Source organism: Sphaeramia orbicularis, chromosome 11 (assembly GCF_902148855.1).
Source record: "Sphaeramia orbicularis chromosome 11, fSphaOr1.1, whole genome shotgun sequence".
Taxonomy (NCBI): domain Eukaryota; kingdom Metazoa; phylum Chordata; class Actinopteri; order Kurtiformes; family Apogonidae; genus Sphaeramia; species Sphaeramia orbicularis.
In genome coordinates this window covers 13,978,438-13,992,459 of record NC_043967.1, presented here as the reverse complement: position 1 = coordinate 13,992,459, position 14,022 = coordinate 13,978,438, and the positions used below count along the sequence as shown (strand labels likewise).

Genomic DNA, 14,022 nt, shown 5'->3' with positions numbered 1-14,022 from the left:
GGAGAGTAGAGTAGCCTCTGAATGATGAAGTGTCGCATGTCACGGCTCTCGGTGTTTTCCCAGTGACATTAATGCAGTGGACATGGAAACGGAAGTGGCCTCTGAACTCTACAGGGCATTTGTAGACCAAGTGAAAGAGGGCTGAGATGGGTCAATGAAAATGCCCCCAAAATCCCCAGCAACGGCGACTAATAAGCTCCGCTGTCATTTCGACTCCGCACAGTCACAGGAAGGGTCAGAGAAATAATGACCAGTTTACTATTCATAGACTGACCTTCACATGGATTCATAATGGCGGCTGATCCCTACATTTTCACAACATACCAAATTTGTCAAAGCTGTCAGTCATCCACTGTGTCTGTGCAGAAATCACAACATCAAAGATGACAAACACTACTTACACACTCATCAATTCAGAGGGGACAGGACAAGCAACGTCATTTCTGTCCTTTTGCGCAGCATTGGGTTTAGTAAACATCTCTTTTACTTTTGGATTGCTGGAATTGAAACATTTAGGCACTGCTTGGATTCACACACTCATTAAAATGTGCGATTTTCTAGGCCGAATGTGAACATTATGGTTTCCCCTATAATGCTTAGGTACAGTATCCAAGTCATTTTGGATACCACCTATATCAAAAGGGAAAAAAAAAAACAATGTGGAGCTAGGGTTGTAATATGTCTGTAGTATGTCTGTGTAAGTTCTCCTTTGCCAAGGTCATATCTCTTCTTGGTAATTCTTCTAGGTTCTAGTCCAGTTGAACTCAGAACTGCCAAGAAAAATGTGTCTCTAGTAAGTGCTTTTAACCGCATGATAATTGTCCAAAATCATACTTTATACAATAAAACAGGAACAGTCCTCAAAGTTGATGTGTTAGAAATAGGGGTGTAAGAAAATATCAGTTCTGCAATATATCGCGATATTTCATTTCACAATAGTGTATCAATATTTGAAAGTACTGTATCGATATTTTTAGGTATTTATTCAAATGCAGATATTGTGAAGATTCATTTTTGTTTTTTTGTTGTTTTCATATACATACATATATATATATATATATATATATATATATATATATATATATATATATATATATATATATATATATACATATACATATATATACAGGGTGGGGAAGCAAAATTTACAATATTTTGAGGCAGGGATTGAAAGACAGTGTATGACCAATTAGTTTATTGAAAGTCATGAGAATTTATTTGCCACAAGAAAATTGACATAATAGAAAATGTTTTTATTCTATGTGTCCTCCTTCTTTCTCAATAACTGCCGTCACACGCTTCCTGAAACTTGCGCAAGTGTTCCTCAAATATTCGGGTGACAACTTCTCCCATTCTTCTTTAATAGTATCTTCCAGACTTTCTCGTAAAGTTTTGCTCATAGTCATTCTCTTCTTTCCATTATAAACAGTCTTTATGGACACTCCAAATATTTTTGAAATCTCCTTTGGTGTGACGAGTGCATTCAGCAAATCACACACTCCTTGACGTTTGCTTTCCTGATTACTCATATGGGCAAAAGTTTCTGAAAAGGTATGGATAATAGTGTTAGGTATGATTATGACATCAATATATGTTTGGTTTCAAAACAACTGACGTAGTGCCTGCTGAGAAAAAACAACTAAATGTTCATTGTAAATTTTGCTTCCCCACCCTGTGTATATACATATAAATATATATATAAATATATGTATATATATATATATATATATATATATATATATATATATATATATATATATATATATATATATATATATATATATATATATATATATATATATATATATATATTTCTATATATTTCTATATATTTCTATATAATTTGTTATTATTTAACACTCTTTTATTAAATAATGTTAGTTCCTTTGTTGGGATCACACAAAAATAATGTTCTGATGTTAGTTATGAACTAATAGAATATGAACATTTGAACAGGATTTTAAATTGTAACGTCTGTAAAACAGAATTTCAGTTTGAACACAGGAACATTTTGTGATATAGCATTAGATCCTGTTGGGATCAAATAAAAATGTGTTTAATATTTGTGCATATTTCAGGTGTAATTCAATTCTTCATGGAAATAATCATTAAAAAAAAAAAGAAACGAACAAAAATTGTATTGTCAGATTCTTGCCAATACACAGCCCCAGTTAGAAACAGTCAAAATGGGCAGTTTAAGGATCTGTGGGAATTTGACAAGGACCAAAGGACCATTCAAAGTCACATTCACACCTACAGTCCACTGAAGAATGAACCTGTTACAGAGCATGGTTCTTCCCAGGAGGAAGCCAGAGTACCCGAAAAGAACCCACACAGACACAGGTAGAACACGCCAACATGAGGTCACTGGGTTCAATCCCAGAACCCCCATTCCAACAGTGTACTTCCAATAATCCAGACCCATTTTTCATTGAAATACCTAAGTCCTCCTCAAACTAAGACCCTGGAAACTTGACAGCAGCTAATCCCTCTGAACACCTTTTGGGAAATCCCTGATTAATTCACTGCTCTACAAAGTCTCATGACCACCAGCCATGTCACCATGGATACACTTACCTGTCAGCTGTCCACAGATGTTTACAGTTCATTTTACGTTGATGTGGAAACCTCAGTGAACTCATTTAATACAAATGAGTCTGTTCACAGTATTTGCAGATGTTTGCATCTATCCAGCATTAGCGCACTCATTAGCTCAAATGAACACTATTTTATGCTGCAAATTTTTCATGAATATACATCATAGCAGATCATAACGTAGCAGTTTTATGACAGGTTATGATCCTCACTTGCAGTGGCTCATCTTCCTCGCAGCCACATCTTGCTTTCATTTCCTCAGATGTACATCCATGTGTCGTGTGTAAATATTGGAACCCAGTCCAAACTCTAGCAGAGCAGGTGGAAGTAATGCAATTGCACTAATTGCAACTGGCTGTTAGCCAAAAGAAGAAGAGGGGGGTGGCAGTGATGCATTATGGGACACAGTATATCGCAGAGATAGCCATACAAAAATGTAATCATGGAGCAGTGATACTTTTAGTCTATTTTTGGGTTCGTCACATAAGACGTACTAGTTTTGGTCAGGACATTGGACATTTATAACACTGCCTTAGGAAATCTGTCTGTACTGGATCTGACCAAAATAGACTGAAGAACTTCTTAATTATACATGATGGTGCCGTCATTTGCACTGGTTCATTACAGTTAATTGCGACATCACAAGACAATCAAAGAAGGGATTTTGTGGACTTAGTTTTAATTCAGACCCTGACAGGGTTCTGAATAAAAACTAGTCTACTGCCCCCCTTTTTATCCTCAGTTGGGAGTCAAATTTCCTATTGCCATGGTTACAGATGTTCTACCCTATCTGGTTGGCAGTCAGCTACCAACATAGAAACACGTCCGCACACATGCAGATACCGTGAAATAACCTGATGTCCAGACCTAATATGTCAAAACTTTCCACTGAAAACACAACTACCTGACACACAAAAATGATAAGTTTTGGAATTAGCTTCAGTGGCTCATTTTCTTTTCTTTTTTTTTCTGGAAAGCATGTGGCAGGTCAAAGTACAGCAAAAAATCCAGCAGCAGTTTAATGTCATGTGGCGTTGACACTGGCAGCGTACCTTGACATAAGCAGGTTGTTTCTCCAGGATGAGATCAGCGACCTTTTTAGAAACCTACAGGGAGAGGGAGAGAGCAAAAATAAGCAATGGAATATAAAATAATACATGGAAAAGGAAACAAGTGAAAAGACACTGGATGTTTTTTTTCTCCTCAAATGGCACCCTGCAACCACTGCTGAGACAGAGTAATCATGCTGTTGGAAGGAAGCGAGAATAACTGGTATCTGTATTTACAGCAAAAATAAAGACTTTTAAAACTGTGTCTCCCTTTACTTTCACTGCATTCGATGTCTTTCTCAACAGAATTACTTATGGTCTTCAAAGAATCACCTGTTTTTTTGTTGTTTCATCATCTCCTTTGTGCATACTCCCAATTTTACTCAGAAGTGACATGAAATTGTAACTAATTATTACCCCGCCCCCCAAAGGGAAGGCAAGGTTTGGTTTGGTTTGGTTTGGTTTGTTTGTTTGTTTGTTTGTTTGTTAACACTCCAGCAGCAAAACTATTGGTTGAATTCACACCAAAGTGGGTTTATAGATTGCCAGTGACCCAGAATAGATCTGATTACCTTTTGGTAACAGTAGGTCAAAGTTGAAATTTTTTATGAATTTTTTCAATCTTTTTTTTCTCCTATTTACTTACATTGGGTGGAATTTCAAATGTCTGTAGCAGCAGAACTATTGGTTCAATTCATACCAAATTGGGTTTATAGACTGCCAGTGAAGTTCACATTTTTTATGAATTATTTACCTCTTTTTTTTCTCCCATTTACTTATGATGGGCCACAGCTGCCCTGGGGCAGGCTATCGGAAGTGTGGCTGCCAAATTGCGTTAAACAGCCCCTCCGACCACCACCAAACATTCACATGCATTCATACACCACTGTGAGTGACACTAGAGGCCAGGTGGATGAAATGTCTTGCCCAAGGACACAACGGCACATGACTGGGACAGAGTAGGATTCGAACTGCCAACCCTTCGGTTATTGGATGACCCGCTCTACTTTCTGGCCACCCTGTGGAATTGGATCTGCTTGTAGCATGAGGCAGGGTGTTAACCCTTTTCCACATAGTACATACATCTCCAAAGTGAGCGCCTATGCAACAGTTGTGATTAATTGCTAATTAAAACCATGCTGATTAACCCTCGAACCTTCCTATAAACATATGACATATACATGCTCCTTATTATTATGGGAGGGGCTTATTTCAGGAAAATTTTCAGATTCAACTTTAGCCCAGATTTTCTAATACTCCCGTCTCTTGGGAAAACAAAAATGTGAAAAAATTTCAAATCAAGCCCAAACCCCGAAAATTACTTTTTCAACCCTGAAAACATGGGGGTTTTGGCAACTTTCAAACCTTCTTCTCTTTTGATAAAGTACAACGTGTCAATCTGCTCATGCTGGGCCCTTAAATGTTTTTTTGTGAGAAATGTCATGTCTTAAGAGCGCTTTGCACCACCAAAGGCGTAGTGTCAAGGTCAAATGATAGGTCAAAGGTCACCCAAATGGTCAAAAATGTATATTTCATGGAATTAAGCTGTTAATGTGGGTTCTCCAAATGTTGGGCTCAGGTTCTCTCCTCAGAACACATCTACTGACCACAAATAACTTCCATTCAATAAGACACATTAAACACAACTATTTACCCAATGTATTATCCATACAGACATGTCAAAAAGAACAAACGGTAGTTTCACATGACTTTGACATTTCAGGGCTCAAAATTAACTTTTTGACCTAGGAGCACTGTGCTCCTAACCCTAAAAACTTAGGAGCACAGGCTAAAATCTAGGCGCACCACTATTATATAAAAAATTTGGAGAACAACCAAACTCTTGGCCATACCAAGTAATATTCCTATATGTATTTAAGCAATGTTAACAACCTAGAATAAAGTATTTGAATAGAGTATGAAAGAAAAAGCTTACATTGACACAGGTGCAAAACAATTGTCAATGTGTGGTATATACTTTAGTTGGTTCTTGGAGAAGAAAGACGAATCACACCATTATTTGCAACAACCAACTTTTTTATTTCATGGCCTAAAGGCCCTTAGTCACTGTGGTCTACACCACGCCTGAAGTCAAGTCTCCTTGACCTGGTGCCCCTTAGTCACTGTGGTCTGCACCACGACGCCTGAAGTCAGGCCTCCTTGACCTGGTGCCAGAGTGTAGGTACTTCCTGACCGCTGGCAGTGCATCGAAGTCATGCAGTGTTGGACCATCCGCAGAGATGCGCACGCGAGGGGGCGGGGACTAGATTTTCCGCTTCAGTCAGCGGGGCGTGGAGCTTGTTTATTTTCAGCTGACGAGTTACTTCTGCAGCCATTATTCTAGGCGCACGTATTAATTTTCGCTCATTTTTTTATTGGCGCACCGTGCGATCGTAATCTCAAAAACAGTCGCACTACCGAAATTCTCAGGCGCATGTGACCGTAATTCAGTCGCAGTCATGAGCCCTGCATTTACATGTATATGTCCCGTTGTGGGCGACACATTGGTGTAGTGGAAAGCACTGGTGCCTCACAGACAGATGGTCCTGAGTTCGATTCCAACACCAGTCGACGGGGGTGGGACCTTTCTGTGTGGAGTTTGCATGTTCTCCCCATGTCTGCGTGGGTTCTCTCCAGGTACTCTGGCTCCTCCCACCATCCAAACACATGCACTGATAGGTTAATGGGTTAATCTAAATCCCCCATAGGTGTGAATGTGACAGTGATTGTTTGTCTCTATATGTTCAGCCCTGTGATGACCTGGCGAAAGGGTGTACCCCGCCTTCGCCCATAAGTAGCTGGGATAGGCTCCAAGTGACCTGGGTGGGTTCAGAAAATGAATGAATGAATGAAGTGTTAGTGTTTCCCGCCACACTAATGGCGGCAAATTCAAATGGAATGTACATGTTGCAATATTCAGTCTGTAATGTGGCTTTGAAAGGGCCAAAGGCCTTGGGGGATCCCACCAGAGGGAAGAGAACTTAGGACATATTTGATAAAAATGTTGGAATGGTATAAATTTTTGAAAAAACTAGGCATTTTGGTGACCTTTTACCTACAACATGACTGTAACATTAGACCTTTCATAGTACAAAGTACTCTTACGATACAATATGGCACTTACAAGATCACTAAAAGGCCCATCATGAACATATTTATACATTGCATTGCACAAAAGAGTGGAAAAGCTGTGAAAGTTGCCAATTTCATAGTTAAAAAAGTCATTTTCAGGGTGGTGGTGGTGGGGGTGGTGGGGGGGGGGGGGGTTGGAAGAAAATTTCAAAAAAATTATACAGGAGTGCTTAGGACATCTTGTTGCATCAGAAAATCAGGGCTAATGTGGTATTTGATATTAACCCCCCCCCCCCCCCCCCCCCCATTATTATAACAGTAAACCATACAGCACTGTCAAAAGCAGGAGAAAAGAAAGGCTGTGGCAGCTGGAATAAGGACACACACATCCAGGACGCACAAAACAACCATCTTCATCCCACTCAGTTTTCCCTCTCCCATTCAGATTATTGTTTACCTCCACATTCACATACCACAGGAGGACTTTGCAGCACTTGTGAGCACATTCAAAACAAGTGAGGGGGTGTGCTGACATTTTAACATGCGCTGAGTGTGTAAAGTAGCCGAATGCAGACCTGAACAGATAGTATTCGTCTAAATTTGAGCTGCTCATTCAACAGGGTTGGAGTAATTTTGTGTTCATGGCCTTTTTTATGCTTCAAGCATATGAATTCAGTAGTTACACAGGGGGAAACAAGTGGAAACAGAGCAGGGTAAAAAAATCGACTGCTTTATCCACCGTTTCCTATACTGCTTTCACTGTTTGTTTGTTTTTCCCCAATAAAACCATCCATCATTCTCCAAACCTCCTTCAAAATAAGTCCATAACTCCACCTATTGGCAGCAGAGTCTATGACACACAGCAGGGACTAAACTTTTCAGGAGTGTGAACTCAGTGGTAGAGGCAGTGAGTAAGCAGCAGACCCTCCTACCTGGGCCACAAGGCCAAAGTCATTATTTCCTGCTCGCCCATCCTCACATTGACAAATGGAGACTAATTGTGAAGTAACTTAGTCATGCAATATTCAGCAGATGGAGTAAGTGTTGTCCAAAATCATTAACTGGCAATGAACAATTATCGAGCCAGGCAAACAGCAAGACGATGACTACATTTTTTAGTGGAGACAGTAGCATGTGGCATAAGGGAGACTCCAAAAAAAAAATCTGTAACCATGAGGGAAGACAAAGACAGAAAAAAAGTCAGCATTGCTCATTAAAATTAACCATGTTTGGCAGCATTTGGACAGATAGTCTAGCACTTCTTTATTGGAAAGAAAGCTTCTGTGTACGTTATATAGATACAATAAATACAGAATGTTGCTCCTGAAGTTGGAATAAATTTGTTTTTAGACACATTCATCTTTATCTATTAAGAATAAATCACATTGTCACAATCATTTCATAAGAAGAGATTAAAAAAAAGTATTTTATATATTTTCTTCAGATAGAAGAAAATGCAAGAAAACACAAGAAATATGCGCACAGCCTTAAAAGACACACAAAACAGTGATCTAAAAGTGTTCTAAAAGTATAGTCAGTATTTATTGTGACATCTGACCCCATGACAAGAAGCGGCACAGATAGAAACATCTGACGTGTTGAATAAAACCTGGTATAAAACATGAAAGAAGAAAATTAATGCAATAAATCTCATATTGTCTGAACTAAAGGGTTAAAGACATGTTAAATACAAAGGGAAGCAACACTAAATATGACCACGTTGGTTTATGGAAGCAGTTTTTTTGCCTGAAACTTTTGTTTTACTGTACATACTTGACATATATTCAGATTGGATTTAAATACAGAGGCTGAGAAATGTATATGTGGTTATCAGAACTTTACTAAACCAACAAACCTAATGTTGATAATTACTGATAAAAACAATTAAAAAAATAAAATGAAAAAATAAAATTAAATAAATAAATAAATAAATAAATAAATAAATATAAAATGTAAAAAAAAGAAATAAATACATAAATTTAAAATAAATAAATGTAAAATAAATTAATAAATTAGAAAAAAATAAATAAATGACCTAATGTTGGCCTAAGACACAGGTGTCAAACATAAGGCTCACAGGCCAAAACCGGCCCACTAAAAGGTCCCTGTGGGATAAATTTGTGACATATAAAAAGTACAGTGAAGATATTATCAATTGAAGGGGATTAAAATCATTTTATTTCAGGTTCCACATACAGATCAATTCAACCTCAAGTGGGTAGGACCAGTAAAATACTATCATAATAACCTATAAATAGTGACTACTACAAATTTTTCTCTTTGTTTTAGTGTAAAAAAGTAAAATTAAATGGCATTGTTTACTTTTACAGACTATACTTTCACAAAAAAGTGAACAACCTGAACAACTATGAGAAACCTGAAATGTCTTAAGAGAAGTAAGTGCAATTTTAATAATATTGTGCCTGTTATTAAATGTTTTGTGGATTTGTAGATCCACTGTGATCTGTAAGTTTTAATATACATGGGTAAATGATAAACTGAGGCATAATATTGTTAAAATTCCACTTATTTTTCCTAAGAAATCTCAGGTGGTTCATGTTATTCGCATCTTTAAGGTAACTTTTATGAACATTTTCATAATGCAATTTTACTTTTTTCACTGTTATTTTACCGATCTTATTTTACCACTTGACGTGATATTGGGCTGTATGTGGCCCCCGCACTACAATGAGTTTGACTCTGCTGATGGTGTCAAACTCATTTTAGTCGCACCAACCTGGAACATTAGGTTCCATGTTGGCCTGGAACCTAATGTTCCAGGCCAGTATTAGGTTTGTATAGGAAGAAGGAAGGCACACATCTGAATCTTCTTGCAAGTGTTTACTGAGACAGATGAGTCAATTAGAGATGAAAGAGTGGACGTTAACAAGGGTTAGGAGTTGCAAAAGGAAGTATTTGTACTAGAAAAACACACCAATATTAGCACAGGTTCACTTTGAAGTGCTGGTGCAGTGGTATTGATGTAGGGTCCACTGCTCCTTTCTGATACAGATGGGTCATTTTGTTGTTTGTAGTCAGATAAAAAAACAAAAATCCAAATTGCAAAATGAAAAGAAGATTTAGAAGTCATCTTTCAAAGGCTCGGTGTCTCTGATGTGTTATATTCTGTCAGATTTGCACTTCCAAATGGGGTGCTTCGGGTCATTTCTCTGCTTCATAAATGCAGCGTTAGGGGTGGTTTGAAGCTGTGTGTGTCTATGCACTTCATGTTATAATGTGATCTCTCATGCTCCACTTTTATTCACGCATACACACAACCTGAAGCTTCCTCCACACAGCGGGACGCCGTTTTCTACTCGATTTGATCGAAGGGAGAAAAAATACGGCGAGCCAGGCAGGGTTTAGCCACAGATTGCATAAGCATTACTAAGTTTTCAAAAGTGAGCAAAGGCAGAGAGAATTCATTATTGCTGCAAGAAAAAGCGATCGTCATCTCTGGCTTTTCAAGTTTCATTAAAAATTGACACTACTAACATTGCTTCCACAGACATTCCTGTGAGGAAGCACTTTTGAAAGGACGGGAGCTGTAATGCAGAATTTTGCAATGTCCCAGAAAAGTGCTGTGTGTAGATGAGTGATAAATTAAAGGGAAAGCTCATATAAACTGAATTAGCAGTTAGTTCTATACAGATGTTTAGATGGGTCTGTAGTGTTGGACCAGGTGGGATACCTATATATATATTTGATATAATCAGTACTGTTTTGTACAACTTATTTTAAAAAATGCCCATTTTCACTGTATGAGGTATGTATAATTCAGGGTGTCCACAAAGTCTCTTTACAATTTAAAAAAGGAATTACAAAAGCAGTTGAGTTATGTTTAGGGGTGTAAGAAAATATTAGTCCTGCAATATATCGCAATATTCAATTTCACAATACTGTATCGATATTAAAAACGACTGTATTGATATTTTTAGGTATTTATTCAAATGCAGATATGGCAGAGGTTCATTAATGTTTTTGGGGGGTTTTTTTGTTTACATTTTATTTATTATTATTTAACACTCTTTTTTAAAATAATGTTAGTTCCTTTGTTGGGATTGTACAAAAATAATGTTCTGATGTTATTTATGAACTAATAGAAGATGAACATTTGAACAGGATCTTAAACTGTAATGTCTGTAAAACATAATTGAAGTTTAAACACAGGAACATTTTGTGATATAGCATTAGATCCTGTTGGGATCAAATAAGTATTTGTGCATATTTCTGGTGTAACTTAATTCTTCAAGGAAAAAATCTTTAAAAAAAAAAAAAAAAAAGAAACAAACAAAAACATTGCCTTTTTAACAGTATATATATCGTGATATATCGTATCGTGATCCTAGTATTGTGATTTGTATCGTATCGCCAGATTCTTGCCAATACACACCACTAGTTGTGTTCATCAGATTCGTTCTATGTACTCAGCGTTTTTTTTATTCACATTGTGGGATCATGTGCGATCAAATCATTGGTCCATTTTTCTTCAATGAGATCATTTAGCGCAAATGTTTACCTTGATCTTTAGACTGAATATGTGTCACCACAACTGGATGACCTCCAACCAACCATCATTTTCCAGGTAGATGGTGCACCACCACATTGGGGACTGCATGTTGGTGGGTTCCTAAATCAAACATTTTCAAACCGGTGGATTGAAAGGGATGGTCCAATTCCCTGGACACCTCATTCACCAGATATCACTGCCCTGGATTTCTGTCTATGAAGTTATCTTAAATATATCACGTATCGAACAAAGATACAGGACATGAACAACCTGAAGCAGAAGATCACTGATGCCACTGACACTATTGATGAGTCTATGATACAGCCAACATGGAAACAAATCCAGTACCGACTTCATGGAACTAATGGTGTCCATATTAAATAAGGCAAAAATAACTTCAATGTCTACTTTTCATTTTGTAATAATTTCCACAGATTTCTCTATTAATTTTGCTTTAGCAATAAATTTGTTAAATCACAGAGAGACTTTATGAACACCCTGTATTTCCTACCATCTACATGTGTTTTGAATTATACAGCAGTATAACCGGAGGGAAGAATGCAGCTAAATGGGGCATCAACTTCTCTCGTTAAATGGTGTGTGTGTGTGTGTGTGTGTGTGTGTGTGTGTATATATACACAGACATACACTGCAGTGACTTTCACCACTTTCCCAAACACTGACAACAACAGAAGAAATAGATTGAAGAAAAATAGATCGGTTTAATGGTACTGGTTCATCTTCTGGATCATCCAAGCTCAATTTTGTGCCAAAATTGCCAAGAAAACATCACAATCGAAGGCAGCAAACACACTGACTAGTTCATTTCATCACCTCAAACATCACCCAGCACAGTTTGTTGAGTCAGTTCTGATATTCACTATTGTATACCTGATTTTTTGGTTGGTTGTAATTATATTGTGTTATCCAGTCTATCTCTGGGCTATGATCAGCGCTACACTTTACCTTTATTAAAGCATCAACAGTGGATCTACTCAGCCAGAGGCATCACTCTTGTAATGAAGTTATTCTCATAATATTATGGCTTTATTCTCAAAATTTGACAACATTATTCTCATAATATTACAACTTCATTCTCATAAAAATCTGACTCTTTTTTGTATTCAACTTTATTCTCATAAAATTACGGGTTTTATCTCAATATTTTACTACTTATTCTCGCAGTCACAAGTGTTTTTATTTTCTTATGTGGCCCTAATATGCCGTCGTAGGTCGGCAACAGCTGCTCCCCATAGGTTCTGCCCCCGCCCATAATTCACATAATAAAAAGGTCCAGTGTGGTGCATTTATAGCAATTTTTTATTGAATTTGCAGCTCTCTCACTTCTAATTAATAACACAAAGCACAATTAATGTCGTAAGCATGACCAGTACAAGGGCCGTTCAATAAGTTCATGGCCTCACCCAGAACAGAACAACACAGACTGATAATTTATATTTTATTTTTCAACATAATCTCCATTTACAGCAATGCACTTGGTCCATCGATGTTCAAGCATCACTATCCCATCACGAAAGAATGTAACATCCTGTATTATAACAACCAGTATTTCTGGGTGAGGCCATGAACTTATTGAACAGCCCTCGTACAGGTACACCTTAATTACTCAAGCCATTTTTCAAAAAAGGTGAAATTAATATCAAGGATCCAGTTAACTCAGACTGTATACTAGATTAGACTGCATCCATTATTATTGTTTCTGTACAATGACCTAGGGCAAAGCTAACTGGTACTTTAATTGAACAAATGTTGGAAATTCACATTTTTAAATAAAAAAAATACAGCTATAAGTGTAATTTCCCATAGTCTGTGTATTACCTGCAGCAGGTCACAACTTTTAACCCTTAGGGGTCTGAGCCTATTTTGGCCATTTTTGAGTACTTTTGATGTAGCCTTTATATATTATATAAAGAAATGTTTACTATACCCATGGTTGGTATCTTTTTTTGCAGCACAACTTCATCTATCTCATCTGCCTATTATTTTTTCACTTTAATGAACTATATCAACACAAAAGGCCAAAAAACACAAAAAAAAAAAATCAAATCTGATTTGAAAAATGTATATAATTTATTCCATAAATAACACAAAGATTCTTAATGAACCTTTTCAAAGACTTTAAAAGTGAATACTGGATCCAAATATTAGGTATAAAAAAATAAAATTGGAATAAATTAAAACTATACTCAAATATTTGACATAAAAGCATATCTTTACATAGGTGTTTTCTCCGATTTTCTCACTCCCATCCCCGGTCCTTCCGGTTTCCACATCCGGTCCAGGTGGGGGTCATTCTCACCCTTACCTGTAATGCTAATGCAGTTTGTGGATTAGAATCCGCAGACTGTGCCAGTTTTTTCCATTTTGAAAAAGGACAAAAAATGACAAAGATATGGTCAAAAATATAACGCTGGCTTTATATCGCTATAATAACGCTATATCGTTTGTTTGCTTTGGTTTCAAAACGTGATATTTCCAGTTGTATTTGCTCTATTAACATAAAATAAAAAGTGGGAGAGTGTTTCAAGTCCACAATTTCGAATGCAATTGTCTCCGATGGTCTAGGTGACCGACTTCCGATGCTACGACGTGTTGAAAATGTCATGTGATTAAGTCACGGAGTCGTAACCATGGATTAAGTGGGTTAAGTGTCTTAAAGGAGTGATATTTAGTTTTTTTAAAATGGAATTATGCATTTTAAAACATTTCCCTGTGGTCTACATAAACTGTAAACTGTAAACTTGGGTCTGAATTCTTCATAAATTCAACTCCACA

General features: G+C 37.0%; 1 protein-coding gene across 2 annotated transcripts in view; it reads right to left on the bottom strand.

The window, feature by feature from the left end:
- Positions 1-14,022, bottom strand: part of vps50 (VPS50 subunit of EARP/GARPII complex) — a 303,387-nt gene that overhangs the window by 246,421 nt on the left and 42,944 nt on the right. For both annotated transcript variants that reach the window (XM_030147934.1, XM_030147933.1), the window contains exon 5: positions 3,648-3,701. In XM_030147934.1, the coding sequence (XP_030003794.1) occupies positions 3,648-3,701 (54 nt within the window). The remainder of the gene's footprint in view (positions 1-3,647; positions 3,702-14,022) is intronic.